This window comes from Schistocerca gregaria, chromosome 4 (genome assembly GCF_023897955.1).
Source record: "Schistocerca gregaria isolate iqSchGreg1 chromosome 4, iqSchGreg1.2, whole genome shotgun sequence".
NCBI classification, from domain to species: domain Eukaryota; kingdom Metazoa; phylum Arthropoda; class Insecta; order Orthoptera; family Acrididae; genus Schistocerca; species Schistocerca gregaria.
Window position 1 is genome coordinate 449,427,675 of NC_064923.1, and position 22,848 is coordinate 449,450,522.

At 38.3% G+C, this 22,848-nt stretch overlaps 1 protein-coding gene across 1 annotated transcript in view; it reads right to left on the reverse strand.

The window, feature by feature from the left end:
- The window catches only part of LOC126267459 (uncharacterized protein C1orf112 homolog), a 127,059-nt gene that overhangs the window by 74,975 nt on the left and 29,236 nt on the right, over nt 1-22,848 (reverse strand). Inside the window, exons 4-6 of the mRNA XM_049972729.1 lie at nt 15,647-15,789; nt 11,247-11,404; nt 10,948-11,147 (exon numbers count right to left, since the gene is read on the reverse strand). Of these exons, the coding sequence (XP_049828686.1) occupies nt 10,948-11,147; nt 11,247-11,404; nt 15,647-15,789 (501 nt within the window). The remainder of the gene's footprint in view (nt 1-10,947; nt 11,148-11,246; nt 11,405-15,646; nt 15,790-22,848) is intronic.

Genomic DNA, 22,848 nt, shown 5'->3' on the forward strand with positions numbered 1-22,848 from the left:
CTATCTGTAGCTACCAGGTCTAAGATATTTTCATTGCCTGTGGGCTGCCAAGCAATGTGAACAAGACAGTTTTCAGAAAACATGTTCCAAAGTACTTCATATGGCTGTCTGGTTGTACCCCTGCAATGAATCTATAGATAGGATGAATACATTGACAAGGAAAAAAAATTCCAAGATTTCCCAGTTACAAATACACTTTTTCCCTGGTGAAACACACATTTTCCCTGGTAAAAATACATATTTTCCTGGGCGAAAATACACATTTTCCCGGATTAAAATACACTTTCTCCTTGTTAAGTGATAGTATGCTTTCCCTAGAATTGTAAAATTTGTCACTCCTACAAACACTGAAGTTTTTATACATCAGCATAGAACTTCCTGGCAGTTTACGAAACGAAACCCAGCAAAAGAATAATACATTTTGGAAAGCTCTTTGATGTGTAACAACTATACACTGCATATTTTCATATTATGAACGTATAAAATGAATTCCACTAAACACAGTACAATAGTTTCCGAAGCACTGAAATTGGGACTGCGGTGTGCTTTCATCAGCCAGTAATAGCTCATGTCACATCATTTCACCATCAAATGATAGCCGATATTCAGAGCGTAGGACACTTGATGTAGTCAGCCAATATCAACATCATTGTTAAGTTGTGAATCACACAAATAGGAGAAATTAATGGTTTAGATTAATATACCATGTGGTTAAACTTTTCCTATTTAACACATTATGACAGAGAAACCATTTACAATATGAGTACCAAACTTGGTAACATTAATGTCCAGAGTATGGGGTGCATGATTTTTGTGAATCACAGCACCACCATCCAGTTCCAACTATGGCCACCTGATGCTGTGATCAGTCATTGTGATTCATACACTCACACACCTGACCAGTTGCAGTGCACTTGTAGATGTTTCAGCACAAGTTTGGTGAACCTCTATTACCAAAACAACAGTAATGCACTTCGAGAAGATCACTGCACTTCGAGAAGATCACTGGCTGAAAGGATTAAAGAATGGGCTGCTTTCTCCACCTGCTGTGTGGAGCATGCTGAAGTAGTTTGAATCAACTGGAGAACTGGACATTGATCCGGGAAGAGGCCGATGACCAGTTGCATCACAGGTGGTTGATGAAATATCTGTTGCTATAGCAGATAACGCTGCATGCAATTCCCAATTATCGGGCAGTGTGCATGCTGTATCACGACAGATGATCATCACATGGTCTACTGTACGGAAGGTGCTTCAAACCATTCTCAAATGGTATCTGTACAAGATCCATATTTCACAGCAGCTTGTAACACAGGATGCATGATATGTTGATTTCGCTCTCCACTTTCTTGCAAGGATTGCAGTTGACAAGGGCTGACCCTGGACCATCCTATGGACAGACGAAGGTCATTTTTCTGTGAAGGGTGAGGTGAACACACAGATTTGCCAAGTGTGGGGATTTTCACCTCCAGTTACTGGGCATGAAGATCCTCTATATGGTGAACATGTCACCGTATGGTGTGGCTTCACGACTACATTCATCATTCTCTTTTGGACAGGTTGGTGCTCAAGGACTAAAGATGTGCAGTGTGACTGGCCTGCATTACTGTGATATGCTGCAGCAGCATCTCATACCCTGCCCTACAGAAGAGATACACATTGAACTCAACAGTTTTCATGCTAGATGGTGCTCCACTGCACATCACTCGTGACGTTCATCTGATTCTTCAAAACACATCTGCAAATGATCAAATTATCAGCCAATTGTTTCCAAATGCATGATCATGTAATCTTACTCCCAGTGTTCTGGTTGCAGGCCAACCTGAAGAACAGGGTTTACCAGGGCAGCATTCACACACATGTTGATCTGAAGCGCAGCATATCAAAAGAGGTAGCCAGCATACCTACGGAAGTGCTTTGTTCTGCTGTACATAATGTAGTCCTGTGCTTTTAGACTCTTCTGGGCACTGATGGACGCCATATTGAGAGCCTTTTGTAGCAGTAACGGTACCGGTATGTAACAGTATGATGTACCTAGCAGCACATTAAAAGTATTTCAGTTGAACTGATTCTGAATTATTTCTCTTCCTCGTGTCCTTGACATTAATGCTACCTATTTTGGCCCTTGTATGGTAATTTAGTGTCTGTGTTACAATGTGTCAAATAGGGAAAGTTTAATTGTAACCACCCGGTAAACATAGAGTATAGGTGTTGGGAAAGCTAACCTTTCACATATAATATTGGTCTTTCTCTTTAAGTTATATCAAATACAAATGTGCCAGTAAAATTTTAAATGATGACAAAATGTCCCGTCTTCTGGACCCAAAATTTTTTCTGTGTGGCTGGTCCTCAAAGTGTTTTGAATGAGTGTCAAACACTCTGCGATTTAAGAAATTTGTCACACATTCTCCCACTTAACTTAATTCATCTTGAATAAAAGGAAATCTACTTTGAAAGTAAGACTTCTCACAGCACCATTTACAAATTTTCCCACAATCTGTTAGAAATAAGTTCATTTGAGCAATTACCAGACAGGCAATATTGTGCATACGAAGCCATGATGACATAGGAAACTCGTGCTTGGTGTCTGCTCTGCTCATACACTGTTCATCGCACTTCTTTTGAAATTTTGTGTATTTGGACATCACATACGATGTGCAGCAGTTGTTCGGAGGGGCATATAGAGTTGCTGTACTTGGCGCAGTTTTATTGTGTCCCATCCACATAAGGAATTCAAAATCAGAAAACAGTCCTTAGCACAATATTAATTTCAATACTAAACACTAGAATTCAAAGTATCCTAATATTTTGCCATGTGGTAACTTTTAAGACAGTTTTTTTTAATTTTATTTGTACTTTGCAAAACTGCCGTGTAGTATCTGCAGTCAAGTTTCCATCCACATGGCACTGCAAAAAGCCACAAATTTGTATACACCAGAACTATGCACAATAAGCTTTTCAGGACCATTAACTGGATAAAAATTAACAAGGTTACTTGTGAAACCATGAAACTGTATAATTGGCAGTTTATATTATATTCCAGGGGTAAATACAAAGCCTTGTGGGGAGTTACAATGACAAAAATATGGCATGCTGTGAGTCTATAATTTACTGAAGAATGGTTTTCACTAAATTTAAGAAGTAAACAACACAAATTAAGAAATAAGAGGAGGTACGAGACAAGTGTTGAAACATGTGTTGTGATCAAAAAGATTGTGTTTTGCAGAAGGCAGATATGTAAAATACTGCTAATGCTTTTCAGTGTGGTTTCTCGGGATGCTAATTTTCTTAGAGAAACATTACTGTATTATCTCATGTTCAGTTCTTTATCATGGCATAAGGCCATACATGCTAGAAGATGAAAAAGTGCACCTGAAATTCAGCAAACAGCTGAAACTAGCTAGTAGTATGGAATGAAACACTTTGTTTCAATTAAATTGACTGTCTGTGCAGAAAAGGTAAATAAAAGACAAACTTCTTTAGCAAACCGACAAAAATAACTTCACTGTCCTGTAAAGCAATTAATACTGGATTGTCAATAATGCGGAAATAAAATCAGAAAACTGAAATTAACAACATATTTTAGTCCTCCATAATTGTGTGAACACATTTTAATTCATCTGATAGCTCCCAGCCACAAAAATGAGTTTTGTTTTCATTTGATGTGAGAGCTGTAAACAGAAAGAGAGAACAGCAAAATCACAAAACCTAAACATGGGTCATGTAGAGACTACTACTCACTAAAATTCTGACTGCTCTACGCATGTGCGAATCTGGCAGCTTGGGCGCAGCAGAAAAATTTCTCTGGGTAGCATGTGGCTGCTTGCTACGCTCACTGAAACCACTTTTTGGTATGGAGTATTACACAGTCTTCATCCTAAAGCATTTCACCAATTTTTCTTCTGGCGGATGCTTGTGTGTGCACTGTGTTTTGTTGTTGTAAATGGTGCATTTTCTTTACAACTAAAGTTTAAAACTGGTCCTTTTCTCTCATTTATGTTTTATTGCTGCAGTATCATTCTGCAGCAGCGGCCTACAATTAAATTCTTTGTCAAAATTACAAAAATAAACTACAAAAATGAAAAATTCCTGGAATTCTAAAAAGTTCCCGAATTTTTCCTGGTTTTCTCCCAGATGGTAAAATTCTCAGGTTTTACCTGGATTTCCTGAGCCGTATATGCCATGACAGACATCTCAGTCTATACTCGGCAGGTTAAAGTCACTTCTAACTAGACACGCATGATCTGGATATTTACATGCTACTAACCATACACATTCTTTGAATAACTCTAGGACTGACACAGCAAAATAGAGTGGTCAGTAAAAACATCGAACAAATAGCTTGGTTTCACCTAGATCTTTTATACATGGCCTGATAACCTCACTACCGCATTCAACTTTTGACCTCAATAGAGACAATATTTTTGTAAACTGCAATGAACGCTCCCTCTCCTATGGGCTTTAATCTGTCTTTCCGATATACATTCTATGACTTGCTAAATACCTCAGAACTTTCCACTTCAGGTTTCAGCCAGCTCTCAGCCTCGAGAGTAATTTGAGCATGAGAACTTTCCTAGAGGGTAGTAAATTCAAGAACTCTGTTACAAATATTTCAACAATTTACAGATAAAATTTTGACAGTTGAACCGTCTTTACTCTGAATGCGGTCTGACTTCCTTTGCTGCTTATCAGCTAGTGAGTGTTCATTGGAGTACCTCTAACTACTTCCTAGCCTAAAAAGTCCTCATGTGTACTCCACAAGTACACTGCTAGCTGAGTAGCTACTTACTTTGTATAGTACACACCTGATCTATTAAGGTGAGTCCTAGAAATCCCCAATCAATAAAGCATTTCTAGAAATATGTAGCAGAGACCATCACAGAGTCAATGAATCCTTGGTTGAGACCTTCCACTTGGATCCAAATCAAAGGATCCTGATCAATTCTGGGGAAAATGGTGCATATTGCAAGTTCTGTTTGCACTCCACTCATGAGGCCAGCAGCCTTCACCAATTCCACCAGCTGCCTGTATGAACTAAGGATGGGCTCAGATTCCATGCAACAGGCGTCGTCTGTGCTGCCGTTAGCCAGAACTTGCCGATGATTGCACCCTGCTCACTCAATAACCGCACGTAAGACTGCCTTCACATCTTGGATGAGGCCTCCCAGCAGACAAACTGAGTGCACATTGGCTTTCTTCCCTGCCCTGAATGCTATCTCCCTAAGGCAGGGGTATTTTTTAATATAAAGTCTATTTTTAATAAGAAGAAAAATATTGTAAATATCTTTAAAAAATAATTTTCTCCATGTTGTACATTCCGAACTTCTATCTATTTTTCTACGTAATTTCCATTGTTGTTCCAACATCTGTCATGTCAATGTTGAAGCACTGACCATCAAGGAACTCTAAGTACTGAAACAAATGAAAATCACCAAGAGCAGAGTCTGGACTGTAAGGTGGGTGAACCAGCAGTTCCCATGCAAAAGGCATAGTTATACCCTGCATATGTGCAGGAGCATGTGACCTTGCATTGTTATACAGCAACATCACACCAGAAGACAGTAGGCCATGCCACTGGATTTTTATGGCACACTAAGGTTTCTTGCACTCAAAAACCAAATTATAGATTGTACCTCTAAGTTAGAAATTTCTACAGTTCAGCACATGGGGAGGCGATATGGCAGCAAATGTCCTCTAAATGCATGCAGAACATTTTGGAGCAGATGCGCATACACACTGCAGTGATCAAATGTCATTCTGACTCTCACTCACAAATGGATCTTATTCAAAAAATACCACTCATGCACTATTTGATCAAAAGAAAATGACTTACAAGTTTGTGGTGCCCTCCATCGGTAATGCTGGAATTCAGTAGGGTGTTGGTCCACCATTAGACTTGATGACAGCTTCCACTCTCACAAGCATATGTTCGATCAGGTGCTGAAAGGTTTCATGGGGAATGGCAGCCCATTCTTCATGGAGTGCTGCATTGATGAGAGGTATCAACGTTGGTTGGTGAGGCCTGGCATGAAGCCAGCATTCCAAAACATCCCAGAGGTGTTCTACAGGATTCAGGTCAGGATTCTGTGCAGGCCAGTCCATTACAGGAATGTTGTTGTTGTGTAACCACTCCGCCACAGGCTGTGCATTATGAACAGGTGCTCGCTTGTGTCGAAAGATGCAATCGCCATCCCCAAATTGCTCTTCAACAGTGGGAAGCAAGAAGGTGCTTAAAACATCAATGCAGGCCTGTGCTGTGATAGTACCACTCAAAACAACAAGGGATGCAAGCCCCCTCCATGAAAAACATGACAACAACATAACACCAATGCCTCTGAATTTTACTGTTGGCACTACACATGCTGATAGATGATGTTCACTGGGCATTCACCATACCCACAGCCTGCCATCGGATCGCCACATTGTGTACCGTGACTCGTCACTACACACAACATTTTATCACTGTTCAATCATCCAATGTTTACGCTCCTTAGACCAAGCGAGGCATCGTTTGGCATTTACCGGCATGATGTATGCCTTATGAGCAGCTGCTTGACCTCCCGCCTAACTGACATAGCACTTGCAGTGGATCCTATTGCAGTTTGGAATTCCTGTGTGATGGTCTGAATAGATGTATACCTATTACACATTATGACCCTCTTCAACTGTCGGCGGTCTCTGTCAGTCAACAGACGAGGTTGGCCTGTACACTTTTCTGCCATCGTGATTTGCACTTCATTATCACATCGGAAACAGTGGACCTAGTTATGTTTAGGAGTGTGGAAATTTCGCGAACAGATTTATAACACCAGTGACATGCAGTCACCTGACCATGTTCGGAGTCTTTGAGTTCTGCAGAGCACCCCATTCTGCTCTCTCATGATGTCTATTGACTACTGAGGTTGCTAATAAGGAGTATGTGGCAGCACATTGCACCTAATATGAAAAACATATGTTTAAGGGGGGTGTCCAAATATTTTGGTCACATAAGTGCAGCTTTCTGGAACAAACACCTAAGGTTTGACAAAACTATTTGTCACTGCATCCATTCTCTCAGTCATCTCTGTCCGCAAGGCATGCGTGACAGCTTCCACAGCACTAAGAAAAACACGAGAATTCTGACAGCAGTCTGGCATGTTGAATGAGTCCTTGAGGAGGACTCTGATGGATTGGGACATCATGGTTAAGGTTTTTTGAGGTTTTACCTAGATCATTTGCTCTGAATACACAGGAGATTTGTCATGCACAGCCACCTTTAATGGCTGCAACATTCACAAGATACCAGACATCCCTTTCTTACATCATTCTGCATGTGGTAGAGTACTGATTACAAAAGACTGAGTTGTGTCCAACTGTTGGTCTAGCACGGTTTTAAATCCAGGAAGGCTCATTTCAGCATATACTCTGGTGAATGAATGGAAAGTGCACGTTTTGTTCTGGATGAGAGCCACTGCAAATCTTGCATGAGTTCTCATATAAAACACAGACAGGCAGAAATCATTACGTTTTAATACAGGGGCATAATTTGCAGAAGGGACCCATTTTCACAACTGTTACATTAAATGATGTAGTATTGTAAGAAAGTGTGGAACAGCAATTAGGAGTGTAAGCAATGTTTCAATTTGTGTAAACTATGCTTTAAATTGTGATCAATATTCATCAGATACTATATAATATGCTCAAGTTAACCATCAAGAAGCCATGTGGGAAAAAAAATATAACATCAACGGTGGCTTCATAATAAATCCTATCACGGATCTTATCAGCACCTTTGATCATAACAGTTAGACTACTATTTTTTTTTAAAAAAAAAAGGGTCCATAAAATTTCTCAGACTAAATCTTTGCAAACTTATAACTGTTTCATATGGTCTCCCCACCCTCCTACCCTTCTGTTGTATTGTGAGCAAGCAAGGTTGGAACCAATTATGTGAATGCACGAACAGACTCTGTTGAGGCAATTGCTTAATTGTATGAATGAAATAACATGTTGTTAGCAACAGATTCCTGACAAGATACCGGCAAGGCAACCAATGGACCAAGGATTTGAGCACACAGGACCTCTGAGGGCATTTTTTCATGATGACTTCTCTGACACTGAGATGACTTGTTGACATCTGTTTTAAAGAAGCTGTTGAACCACTAAGTGTTGCACTGTTTGATAATCAGTGGTTTCATTTTCATAAGTAATGTACTGATATCAATAGTATCAAATACATCAACTAATTCGAGCAATGTTAAAATGATTGTGTTGCATCTGTCAATGCCATGTTTGAAGTCGTCAGCTGTTAGGCACCTATAGTGAGACAGACATGGAGTCCAAAGTATTCTATACACACTTGAAGGCAAACCAAAATGAGGCAGAAGTTTGTATCAAGTAAAGTGTTTAGTGGGAGGTATTTACATGTTAAACAAAATTATTAAATACTGGACATATGGTGAGTCTAGCATAAGTAACATCATAATGGTATCTGAATTTTTGTAGCACTTAGTTATAGTATAACTATGACTTCACACTCAGAAATCAGGTAAATTTAAAGTGGATACTACTCTGATCAATGGTTTGTTATAATATGTAGTGATGAAGGAAGTAAACAAATTACATTTGTAGCATATGAGAAGTCTATAGGTTTCGATAAAAGGAAGATAAGCAACAAATGATACCTGAGAGTGTACTTTGACAGCACAAGTGGGTCAACTGTTCATGCAGAGGATCATTGTTAAATTGCGAGATCCTCAACAGGTAGGAGTAAATGAAGACAGAATCCAAGAAAGTACAGAGTCAGGCAATGGTAATGCCAAAAATGGTAATATAATGCAGGAATACATTAACCAAAATGATCAAAGCAAGATTTTAATGAAGGTATTAACTGAGAATCAGTTGACAGAAAAGGGCAAATATAAAATGCAAACTAAGGAACACACATCGATTTAAGAGATGAGATAAAATTTTTACATAGTGTGGAATTTTGAGATTTTATTAGGTATATTTAAACATTTCACTCGGTCTGTTTTAACTGTATGACATTTCTAACAATATGTAAACTTCGATGGCCATCTTCCAATTAGGAGCGTCACTGGCTATTATCCTTCCGGGATGGGGATTGTGGGGCAGTGGGGTAAGGGGTTGGGGGAGGAGGGGAGGAAGGGAGATCACAAAGAATTTAAATTCCAATTTCAGGCTATCAAAATTAGTGTTTAAACCAATAAAAACCTTATATTATCACACCAGTCTTAAATCACTATTCTGTAGGTAAATGAATTCATGAAACTTCTTGTAAGGTTAAGGGTTCTATTTTTACTTTAGATTTTATTTATTTTTCTCTTTTACACTGGTGTTTCATAGTTGAGTGGGAACCGATACTCACAATTCCCATAAAGTGGGTAGTGTTTGTAAGTTAGCTGTTCTCAAGGACTAATGAGGTGGGTAAAACAAACTTCCAACTGACATTCCAGATCTGAATTTTCAGAATAACTGAACCAGAAACTTCTCACCATTGCATTATTTAAGAATGATAGAGGGGGGGGGGTGGAGGGATGAATACCTTAAAAGGCATTACATTTGGATATTTTTGTTTGGCGGAGCCAGTGGTAGATCAAATAAATAAATGTTGTCATGGCCTCTTCCTGTTGAGAAAGTTACTTGTAAAATAAAAAATAATGAGACTCTTCAAGTTGCAACGAGAAAAATATAAGGTAAAAGAATAACCTTTATGTCATCACTTCACCCACTCATTCATTAATTAATTTGTACCAGCCCTACAGGCAAAACATTGTCAACTCAATTGTCTCTTAATATTCTGGAGCAGTATGATGAACACAATTTGTAGTCAGTCAAGATAAGCAATAATTTATAGCTTATAGTGCTTCCATGTAGGACTACTGCATTTTACGTGAAGAGAGATATTTAACTGTATGAGAAATGAAGTTATTTCAATTGATTTAAAGTGTGTTTGAAGTCTGCAAAAAAGTAATAACAAGCGACTCCAAAATCAACACAAACAGCCTGCAACTAAAATCACACTTTCTGAAATCGCTGATTATTTGAAGTGAAGCTAAATTTTACAATCTAATTTAAATTTTTTTGGTCTAAAATTTTAATTTGTATTTTTCATTTAACTTATTTACAATAATCGCAAATCTAAAGAGCACATTTAAGGAGGAGCTCTTCCAAATTCAGCGCTTTCACTTCCCAAGTTTTGTATAATCCCAATTCAGTCAGACATATATCAAGATTTTTGATTACAAATGTTTCAAGCTAAAGTACCTCATGCTAACGTGTTTATTCTCATAGCAAATTTAAAAATCAGTAACTAAACATGACACAGCACTGTCAGCTATACTGTAGGCTAGTTTCTACCTCATGATATTAAAAGTCATTAGCGTGGTCGTTTTTATCTTTCAAACTGCATGAACTCTGACTTACATAATGGTTCAGTACAATTAACCTGCATTTATCCATTGATCAGATTATCCAGACAACACCAATATTATAATTGTTATGCCAAGGAAAATAAAGCACCCCTCCTTTCCTCCTACACCACAGCATTGTTCTTCCTCTTGTTGCTCCTCTCTCTTCTTGTTGAAACTTTCCCTCTAAAGTTAATGAGTTAACAAAATCAACAAGCTTAATGTCCCATGATGTTAACTGTACTGGATTCAACAGCAAATCAGTTAATTTTGAGATAACGCAATCATGTATTTTGTTTGATGGATTATCTTTCATGCACATATTAAGTGTACAAGTACTCACTTGTTTTTAATTTGAAATAAATGCTTTGTGTCAGGCAGAAATATCTGCATAAACAATAACGTTTCAGGAGGAGGAGGAGGAGGAGGGGGGGAGGAGGGGGAGGATAAATAGAAGAAGAAGCATTGTGAAAAATTATTGTGACTGTGTCTATAACAGAATAAAAGTATATGTCATTAACCAGATAAAATCACTTACATTTTGAACATTCATTACAGAGTCACTGAATTCTGCTATTTCTTGTACTAGGAACTTGATTGGTGCTGTAACATTGAGGTAGGGTTTCAGATCCTTTGAGTACTTCTCAACAAGCAATATGTAGCCTTTCCAAGAATCTGCTAACACTTTCACACCCAGTCCTTTCATGTGCTCACACAGATAACCGAAGGACTCCAACACTGAAATGGGTAAATTAATTTTTTATGAATTAAAATATTTCTGGGTGTGTTAAGCCCATACACACTGTAGGCAACAGTACAATCAAACTAACAGCATACCTTCTGTTAAAAGTGTAACTTCATCCTCAAAGATACAATTGAACTGTAAATTTTCTGATAGCACTGCTAAAAAATTCAGGAGAACCTCATGGGATTTGTTGAACAGTTCCATCAAAACTTCACTGATTAAGTGCAAAACACTGCCATACGTAGACTCACTTAAACAGAGTTTGAAAAAGAAAAAATTAAACAAATGTTAAAACTTATTAACTATAAAGTTTGAGATATTACTCTCAATAATAATGTACACATAACTGCAAAATCCTGAATCAAGATTATGTAAAATCAAACTGGATTTTCAATTTAAATAAGGTCATCATATGACATATCCTCCATTCTCTCACAACTTCCAAGATCTAGAGGTCTTTTCTCTTTTCACTTTCTAATCCTTACCTTTCCCTCTCCTGCCCTAACTTCTTCCTTTATTCCTCCCCTGCACAGACCTTATACATTCCTTATCACAAAGGCTTTCTCTTTCTTGCTTGCTTTACATGACTGTTCCCGATCCAATTTTCATTTTGCTTCTTCTACTCGGAGTTGCCTGTGTCCCTTTTCCCTCCTGCTCCTTACCTCTCCATAGTTTCCTTGTCCATCTCTATAAATATAAATATATCACTAGTTCTCCTGTCACCGTCACTATCCTCCACATTACCTATGAGGGGTCACACATGTGTAACTTTCGTTTGAGGGTGGCACCCTGTAGGCTGGATGTGGAGTGCAATTGGTTTCAGTCTGGCCCATGGAAGAATTTCACGGGAGAGAGAGAGGGAGTAAGGCATTGCAGGATTCTGCAATGGAAGTTTTCAAGACAGCTATTGTAAAATGCTGTACCGTGAGTAAAAAAAGAATGTTCATGATGCCTTAATAAATCTCAACACCTGAAGATCTCAAAGGGCAAAATAGTAATTGTGATTTTTAATTACTGAATGAGGCTGTTAACATCAAAGGTCACAAGCCCTATGTAAACTATTAACACAGCTGAGGCCATCGTATCTACATCTGCAAACCAAAACTATTATTAAACTTCAAATTTAGGCTTATTTTTCAGGATGGTCATTAAAATCATAGCGATAAATGAGATTACTATTATGATGTTTGCACTGCAGAAGCTTCTTGTGATATCTGGCCTTGAACTCAGGGTAGCTGAACAACAGGACTGCACATTGGCACTTAAGTTTGATAATCACATTATGGACAGCAAACAAATGCCTCTTGAATAGTCTTGCTCCACCTCACACACTACCTATTCCATTGTTTACAACACCTTTTTTCATAAGAGAAAGAGGCTTACAGCAATGTTGGTTGGAAGAACACCAGAGGTATGTTCGGACACCTAATCAAATGATTTTTTCTCCCCCCACGCCCACACATAACAGCCTCTTTCCTCATGGGAAGTGAGAATTGTGTCTTAAGTGTATTTGTGGAGTGTATGCGACACTCTTCAATGGTACCAAAGAGACCGTTGGGCTTAACGCTTGCATCAAACAGATGAGACATCATCAACACTAGCCCTACAACAGAGCTTACCCTATATTTTAAATGCCAAAACAGGAGCTGTTAGCTATATACTTGATTGTAATGCTTCACAATGACTATCACATGAGTCATCCTGTTGATGTATAATCTGGCACATGAGGCATTAAATGAATGTATGTTGAAAGATATTCTCTGAAATGCTTGGTCTAAGCTGCTCTCTGTCTTTTCTCTGTATGTAAAGCCTTGACTTTGGATTCAGTAATAAAATCTGTTAAGTATTTATAAAAAGAAAAACAGGTGAAGAGTTGAAGATACTAGTTAACTGCTGCCGAAAGAAACTCCATTACTTTACAACACATACTAACATAAAAAAAAACTCATTGTCAGATAGAAATGATGCTGACAAAGAGGTGATGACAAGGAAGTGAGCACTTATGGATTGTTATCTGTTTCCTTCTTTTTCCTGAAGGGCTGGTAACCATTGTGATACACTCTATCCTCTCTCTCTTATGAACTATGTTTGGTTTTAGTAATCAGCACAGATTACTTTTCGACCCTGGTACAATCTACTGTAGCTTCTTGTTATGGCTTTTTGCTGTCAGACAGTATGTTAGGTCCTCTTTATACACATTTAAAAAACCACTGCACCAATAATCATTAGATAACAAATGAAGTCTCCAACAGGAATAGTCTGTAACTTTAATATTGCACCAAGAACCAAGTTCCAAAACTGAGATGTAGGAATGAAATGAAATTCAGAGGAATTAGTATAACATTCACCTGAACTAATATGAGAAAACAAATGATGTACCCACCATAGACCTTGTTTGATGATTAAACATGGTACTCAGACATAAGTATTCAAGTACTAGGTACGCATATAACATTTAGCTATAAAAACTTATATCCAGTGTCTTCTATTACTATATCTCCGTGTTCCTTGAATTTTGGAATTTATTTTAAGTAATAATTTCTCAATTTGACTTCCCTTTTGCACCTCTCCTTAAAACTCTTGGTACAGTGTTTGGATTCCAAAGACAAACAGAAGACAAAGGGTAGTTTACTTATTTCACCAATTATTCCCATCGTCATTCATATAATCAAACAGGCAAATAATATATTTGTCTTATCATTACTCACAAATTTACAAATTTTTCAAAAATCAAATAATAAATGCATTCAACAAAACACATTACTTCTAGGTTATTCTGAGTAAGAAATGTGATACAAATACATCTCATAATAAATAACTGCCAACATAACCATTAAATTCATTAATAAATATCTTTGTTTTAAACCAAACACTTAACTGCGGCACTCTGGCGTTGAAAAGTACAAGGTAGGGCAGAGTGGTCTATCTGATTTGACGTGAGAATTTTGAGTGTGTGTGTGTGTGTGTGTGTGTGTGTGTGTGTGTGTGTGTGTGTGTGTGTGTGTGTGTGTGTGTGTGTTTTGACGAACTTGGCAAGCAATGCACATACTGAGTCGTTTAAAAAAGTTTTCAAAAACCCTTCTCAGAATATCTTGCATTATTTCAGCGATGACATATGTAATTGCCCTCTTAAGAACTTCTAAGTCCTTGGTCAAACTTTGTAAACCTCTGCTTTGAGGTATCCCCAAATAAAAAAATAACAGGGGCTAAAATCTGGATAGCGAGGGGGCTATGGAACATCTCCTCGTAAGATCAGGTGGCTGGAAAACCGTTCTTGCAGAATTTTGTGTGAATGATAAGCAGTATGAGCCATGGCACCATCTTGTTGAAACCAAAAGGCTTCTTTGTCATATTCCTCACCATGTTCTTCCCTTCTATGGAGTAAAAATTTCTTCAGCATCTCAGAATAGTACACAGAGTTCACAGTAACAGTTGCACCTCAAGATTCAAAAAAGTAAGGCCCAGTAATGTTAAGGAGGACACAGCACACCCAACAATCACTTTGGGGCTGTGCAGAAGTTGGGGTTGGGTTGTTTTGGGAAAGGAGACCAGACAGCGAGGTCATCAGTCTCATCGGATTAGGGAAGGATGGAGAAGGAAGTCGGCCGTGCCCTTTCACAGGAACTATCCCGGTATTTGCCTGGAGTGATTTAGGGAAATCACGAAAAACCTAAATCAGGATGGCCGGACGCGGGATTGAACCGTCGTCCTTCCGAATGCAAGTCCAGTGTCTAACCACTGCGCCACCTCACTCGGTCGCTGTGTAGAGGTCTTTGGCAAAGTTCACAAGGGGTTTTCAGTCACCGAGTAATGAAAATTTTGCCTATTTACTGAGCTGGGTGGGTGAAATGGTGCTTCATCATTAGACTACAGAATAGTGTTGGGTTGCACAGAGGCTAAGATTGCATTGCAAGCACCTATAAATTTCACCCAGTCTTCTGGACTAAGTTCTTGACCAACCACCAACTAGTAGGGGTTTAAGTGAAGGTCAGAATGTAAAATTTGCCTTTCCACTTGGGATAATATTCCCTCTCACTTTTAGGTTGGCCAACTGGTTTTCTAGGAAGTGCACATCCTGTCGCCCAACATTAGTAATCCAATGATAATCTAATGGTTTTAGCATCAGGAACCCTATTGTGATGATTCAAAAGCCCTCTGTGTTGCCACCACACTATTATTGTTTTTAAAGAACGTTTCTATGACAAAGCCTCGATGCTCACCAGACCACTGCAGGGTGACTACTGAAAATGGTGTTGTTTACCCCACCAAATGCCACTACTCTCACTCTGCTACTGCACCTGCATGTTCTTCAGTGATTGTTTGAAACTAGGGAGACCACTTATCCCACCTTGTACAATGTTATTTCTCAGGCAGAGCATCTACTACCTTTTACCACATCCCTTGAGAAGAATATGTCTCACAAACAGCAAGACAGAATTTTGAATTTGAATTGGATCAATAAAATATGAGTATAGAAACACAGTATAGGAACCTCTTCTGACAGTGCTTGAATGATTCTTGTAAAACAGCAATGACCATTCTTGGAACACTTGGTACAACAAATGCATCAACATTTCCTTGGCTAATAATATACTGCAGGGTAATTTCCAAACACTTCAGCATTTCTATGCAGACCTGGAAAATAAAAATTTGTACCCAATTACATAGAAAATTGGAGCAATAAAGCAAAACACAAACAATTACCATAAGTTATGATAGATTTAGATATGCAAGTATAGCTAATTTGTTTTTAAATATAAAGAATTGGATGTAGTACATTTAAATTTTTCTCAAATATTTGGCCAGATGTAGTTGTTGATATTGCACAAAACTGAAGATGACAGCAAGTCTTGTAGGAAAAGATTAACACTATATCAAAAACTACAGCCAGCTAAATGCCCAAGAAGAATTTAAACAATGGAAAATCCCGGATGGGACGTGACAATATAGTGGAGATGCTGAGAGAAGAATTTAAATTACATATTCGTCCTGTAAATCTTCGATCACATATGGATGTAGTATATCTTCCAAGTTACTGAAACTGAGCTGTGTCTTATTCACATACGATGTAACAGCAAACAGAAGTTTAATTTTAGTGAAAATTAGGGATTCAACATTCTTATGACTAAACAATGTCACAAGCCACAGACAACACAGAATAGAATGGACAATTGTATGTTTTGTCATTGGTGGAACTGAATTCCCAAGTGTCCCTCTCTGTGACCACTCAGGGGTACTTGCCAACAGGAGAGTGTCTGGCAGTGATTCGCCAACTAGTAAGTATATTTTGATTCACATCACTTCTCCTCTTTTTCAAAAGCAGTTTATTTTGAACATTTTCATTTATGAAAATAAATTATTCAAGGAAAAGTACTCCTAACTCTACGATGTTTACTTGAAAGCTCATGCCACAATCACGCACAGCCATTTTTCCATAAACTTATTAGTTCAATTGTGGCCAAATAATTAAATATATACAAGGGTGATTGAAACCAGAACCTTAAAAGTGTTACAAAATTCTTAAAATATGTTCAACTGATCTGGCAGTAGGCAGCAGTTATAGTTGTGCTTCAACAAATGACCAATAATTGTCAATCTATTGGTGCATCACAGAGAGGGAATCTGTGTCATGCACAGATGGTTGCCACATTCTCAAGCACTGTGTTGGAAAAGCAATATGGACACGCATCACAGGATGTAAGCACAGTACAATGATTCATGTACGTCCCTGTAGCAAGTGTATGAGTTGTGTGAAAAGTTTAAAAGAGCTGTAACTTTTGTGAGAGATGCTACATGCCCATACAAGGCACACCATGCAATGACAAACAAAACACTGCTGCATTGGAAGAGCTGGCAAAGGAAAATAAAATAAGCGTATTACTTTAAATGAAATGGCCACTTGTTAAAAATGCAGAATGTGTGTTTACAATAGTTTGAAACAGCTGTCAACATTTTTGAAAAGTTGTCAACAGTTGTAAGTTTGTCAAACTCACATTTACAAGTTTTCCAAACTTACAACAGTTCTATGTTTTTGTTTGTTGGAGTCGGCTTTTGGTGTGAAGGTGCCTTTTGCAGACAGTTCAGTCTGGGCCATCTTGCCACTAAATCTGAGGGGAGTGTGATGGGGAGTTTCCCTTGCGAGTGCTCTATAAACTGTTTGGACCAAACACTTTCTCCAATAATTATATCATGTTTTGGGTTTTAGAAAATCCACAACCAGTGACGCCGTCATCCACTTGACATCATGCCATCCTTTCAGTTACAAAAGAAGGTTTCTTCCTTCTATGGTCAGCTATGTATGTGACCTTCATTTAGATTCAGAAACTGTTCAAAAAGAGCTTCCAAACTTGAGACAAACTGCTAGAATTAATGGATCCCATACTAGTCTGGTAGGCCAAATATAAAATTTTAAAAAATCTCTAAAAATAGCACCTCCTTCATCCCCAAGGTTGTATTTCTGAGCCCATCTATGCCTTCCTACCTTTTCTAGGAGACCTCTCTTGCAGACTTCCCAACTTTCTTAAAGGTGACTATATGAAGACAGTGGTCACAATTAATAATAAGATCCAACATTAGTTTTACCACAATGAACAATTGTCGAAAGACTCTCATTCTTGCTCTGAGGCGTACAAAATCGTGTATTTGAAGGGCCCTCAATGTACATTGGTCAAAGCAAACAAGCCCTTACAACCACATTTCAAGAACTATGCCACCAAAGGAAGAAAGCTTTCACCTTTGGAAAAATTAGAAATTTCCAAGTTCACGAGATGGTCTGCTAAACAGTCTCAATGAACAGTTGATTACACTTTTTACGATAAAACATTAACCATCTTCTTTCCAAAATGAAATCCCTTCCCCCTACCACTTTCCTCCTCTTATTCTATTTTCTCATTAATAACCAATAACCCCCCCCCCCTACTCCTTCCATTCTTCCCTGGTCAAAATTTTCTTCTGAGAGCATGACGAGTTCTCTTTTCTTTACAACAACATCACCCACTATCTTACTCATGTCACACCATTTTCTCTTTTATTCCCCCCCCCCCCCCCTTTTCCTCTTTCATATTTATATATAATGTTTCCTGAATATTCAACACAGTCCTCTTCTGTTTTAAACTACTGCTCACTAAGTTCACGTATCTGAGCCGCAATTATTTCGTTATTGTCCCAGTCTGATGAAATACTAACTCCATGAAACAATTGCATAACTTCAATAGAGACTGTTCAGTCATCTGAATCATTTATCTACTTCACTGCATCTGCCATTATGGAATGAAAGGAATATATAGGCCATGGTTTTGTTTGACCTACAGGACAGTGTCACAAAGATGATCAAAGAAATGAACTGGCAGACTCGAAGACAATAGGAAACTATCCTGAGAGAGTCCACTAACAAAGTGTCAAGAACTGGTTTTAAATGATTACTCTAGGAATATACTATAAGCTCCTACAATTGCTCCCATAGTAATGATCATGACATCACTGAATTAATTACAGCATGCACAAAGGCATTTAAACAATCTTTCTTCCCATGCTCCATATATGAATGGAATAAGAAAACGCCCAAAAAGTAGTAGAATGGGATGAACTCTCTGCCATGCACTTCACAGTTTCACAGAGTATAGATGTAGATGTTGTCCAAAATGCACTACAAGTTTATTATTCAGCTCAGTAAGATTCTTGAATTTCCTGTAAACTGTTTTCAAGAATGGTTTGTAATGAAAGTTGAAAAGTTTTTAACTGAAAGAGGTCTGCTTTAAAAAAAAATATTATTAATTGAATATGGGCCTATAAATCCTTGCAAGTAAAAAAGTGGTATATAGTCATGCATTTCCTTCCCCGCAAATGTTACCATTCTAATCCAGCAACTGAATCAGGCTGTAATAACAACATTTAAATGGCACTATCCTAGGCTATTTTTTAGAACCATCCTGCAAGATAGTGACATGCAAAATAAAACTTGAATGAAGTTCTGGGGACAGCAAATATGAATTACATAATTTATTGGTGTATGCAAGCCCTAGCTAATGTGAAAGTAGATTCTTGAAAGGTGCTAGAGAAGACTGTATGATGGGCTTGAAGGAGACAACTCAGAAAATTTTGGAAACTTGATAGATATGGTAGAAACAAATCCTGACTGCAATGACAAGGATATGAGTGAGGTGGAAGAATGCATTGTTGTGGCCGATTCACAAGAAACCAGGGACCGAGAAATTGTAGAACAGTGCTGCAATCAAATGCTTACGTGATCGAAGAGCCCGAGGTAGATGACATGGATGACAGAGTGATAGATGATGATGATGGGTTTCAGCACTAAAACCCTAAATTAAAAATGTGGTACCTTTCAAAAACCTGCTTGTATAGTATAATGCAGAAATTACAGTACATGTGACATTTTCATTTAGGTTGCCCTACAATTTGTTGCACAAAGCAGTAAGTCAATGCTGGTTGACATACTAGAGAGAACACAGCAGGACACTACTACTAAAAAATTGTTGATATGACACAAGAAACAAACAAAAATTACTGAGCTTTCTGAATGAGTAATTCATATGCTACAGACCATTAGCTACAGTATACCTCATGCCGATGGTACTGGAATCAAAACAATTAGCTAAACTTTAATAGAGAATATAAGTGTATCCTACAAAGATATTTTTGAATATATTTGAACTTCAAAACTTTTCACAAATACGCACTGTAATGACAATACAAAATACTTTAGTACATATTAGATGTTCATGGCTTAACTGAAAAAACTGTTATAACAAATGCCCCCCACCCCGCCCCATCCTTAGCTTGCCTAAGCGGGATTGTGTCGTAATACAAATAATGCCATAGATGCCTCCCACATGAATTTTCAGTCTGCAATGGAGTGTGCAAACTTACTGGCACATTAAAACTGTGTGATGAATCAGGATTGAACCCGGGTCGTTTTCCTTTTGACAATTAAGTGCTCCACCAACTGAGCTACACAAGCTAGAGTCACAACCCTTCCTCATATTTCAGAAGGTAGAAGATGAAGTACTGGTGGAAATAAAATTGTAAGGATGGGTTGTGAGTCTTGCTTGGGTGGCTCAGTTTGCAGAGCACTTGCCCATGAAAGATGAAGATCCTAGGGCTAAGTCCTGGTTGGCAAACAGTTTTAATCTGCCAAGAAGGTTCAGTAACATAGATGGCTTGCAATACCTTCAGAAATGGTCAGAGTACCCTATCTATAACAGTGCAGTTATTCACTGCATGTTACAAAAAAATAAATGAGAGTTACCAAGCAACAGGATTATTTTTAGATCTCTCAAAAGCTTTTGACAGAGTCGATCTCTTAAAAAGCAAGACCTGCTTCTTGTGCTGTCGTATTAGCTTGATTAGTTATAGTTCCTCTGGTTGGCACAAGTGCTGCAATGATTGTACGCCACTAAGAGAATTTGAACAAATGAGAAACTGTGTACCCTGCCTCATTTACTTCAGTGCCTTTGGAACCACATGAACCTCTGTTGTAAATGCAGTAAATTCACAGGGAAGGCAAATCCTGAAGAAATGGTTAGGGAACACTACCAAACAGCCTATGGAGTCCACTGATTTGGAGCCATCAGTGTGCACAACTATAAAACTGTGATGCCTAGCTAAAATTTTAAGAAACAGAGACTGAAACATCAAATTTGGAGTGCAATCATTCTTATAATATGGCAATTCTAAAACAACTCTGGGACTCTATAAAAGCCAAGGAGGCAATCAGCTTCAACCTTCGCATAAAATTTTAAAAACAGGCACATCCATTTTTGAAAGGCAATCTTTCACTTGAATCCAGGCCTTATTGCTCATTGTCAATAATGGAAAAGCCTTTCCATTGGTGGCCAAGCAACAGTATGACAGTGAGCAGATGTGGACAGTGTTTCATACGTTGATTGCACCATGAGAAATTGTTGAGTGATGTGAAGTGGCACCTCACTAACCTCACAAAGGCTTGGTATGGGGCTGCTTTGAAAGGCCCCTGTGGCAATCTGTATTCCTTGATTGTGCATCATATCCAACATTTTTAAATAACAGAATTGTTCAGACCTCTTCACTGGGTACCGATAGTCAAGCCGACATAACACAAACGTCCTGTAAAAGTGGAGCAGACCGATTTCGTCTGCTGCCCATGAATTGTGGCTAATACATTTTAAAACAATATGTGCTTTCAGGGATGGTCTTTTCAGATCCCTAAGGTGTGGCAACCAAGTAAATTAGGAGTCAAATGTGAGACCCAGAAACCTCACCACCTCTTTAAAACTAAGAACAATGTCCCCCATTAGCAACATAGGGAAGTTTAAAGCAGAGTGTGCAAGCTGCTTCATCTCCCAGTACCTACTGCAACCTACATCCTTCTGAATCTGCTTGGTGTATTCATCTCTTGGTCTCCCTCTATGATTTTTACCCTCCATTACTAAATTGGTGATCCCTTGATGCCTCAGAACATGTCCTACCAACCAATCCCTTCTTCTGGTCAAGTTGTGCCATAAACTTCTCTTCTCCCCAAACCTATTCAATACTTTCTCATTAGTTATGTGATCTACCCATCTAATCTTCAGCATTCTTCTGTAGCACCACATTTCGAAAGCTTCTATTCTCTTCTTCTCCAAACTATTTATCGCCCATGTTTCACTTCCATACAAGGCTACACTCCATACAAACACTTTCAGAAATGTCTTCATGACATTTAAATCTGTACACGATGTTAACAAATTTCTCTTCTTCAGAAACGCTTTCCTTGCCATTGCCAGTCTACATTTTATATCCTCTCTACTTCGACCATCATCAGTTATTTTGCTCCCCAAATAGCAAAACTCCTTTACTACTTTAAGTGTCTCATTTCCTAATCTAATTCCCTCAGCATCACCCGATTTAATTCGACTACATTCCATTATCCTCGTTTTACTTTTGTTGATGTTCATCTTATATCCTCCTTTCAAGACACTGTTCATTCCATTCAACTCCTCTTCCAAGTCCTTTGCTGTCTCTGACAGAATTACAATGTCATCGGTGAACCTTAAAGTTTTTATTTCTTCTCCATGGATTTTAATACCTACTCCGAATTTTTGTTTTGTTTCCTTTACTGCTTGCTCAATATACAGATTGAATAACATAGGGGAGAGGCTACAACCCTGTCTTACTCCCTTCCCAACCATTGCTTCCCTTTCACGTTCCTCGACTCTTGTAACTGCCATCTGGTTTCTGTACAAACTGTAAATAGCCTTTCGCTCCCTGTATTTTACCCCTGCCACCTTTAGAATTTGAAAGAGAATATTCCAGTCAACATTGTGAAAAGCTTTCTCCAAGTCTACAAATGCTAGAAACGTAGGTTTGCCTTTCCTTAATCTTTCTTCTAAGATTAGTCGTAAGGTCAGTATTGCCTCACGTGTTCCAGTATTTCTACGGAATCCAAACTGATCTTCCCCGAGGTCGGCTTCTACTAGTTTTTCCATTCGTCTGTAAAGAATTTGTGTTAGTATTTTGCAGCTGTGGCTTATTAAACTGATTGTTCGGTAATTTTCACATCTGTCAACAGCTGCTTTCTTTGGGATTGGAATTATTATATTCTTCTTGAAGTCTGAGGGTATTTCGCCTGTTTCATACATCTTGCTCACCAGATGATAGAGTTTTGTCAGGACTGGCTCTCCCAAAGCCGTCAGTAGTTCCAATGGAATGTTGTCTACT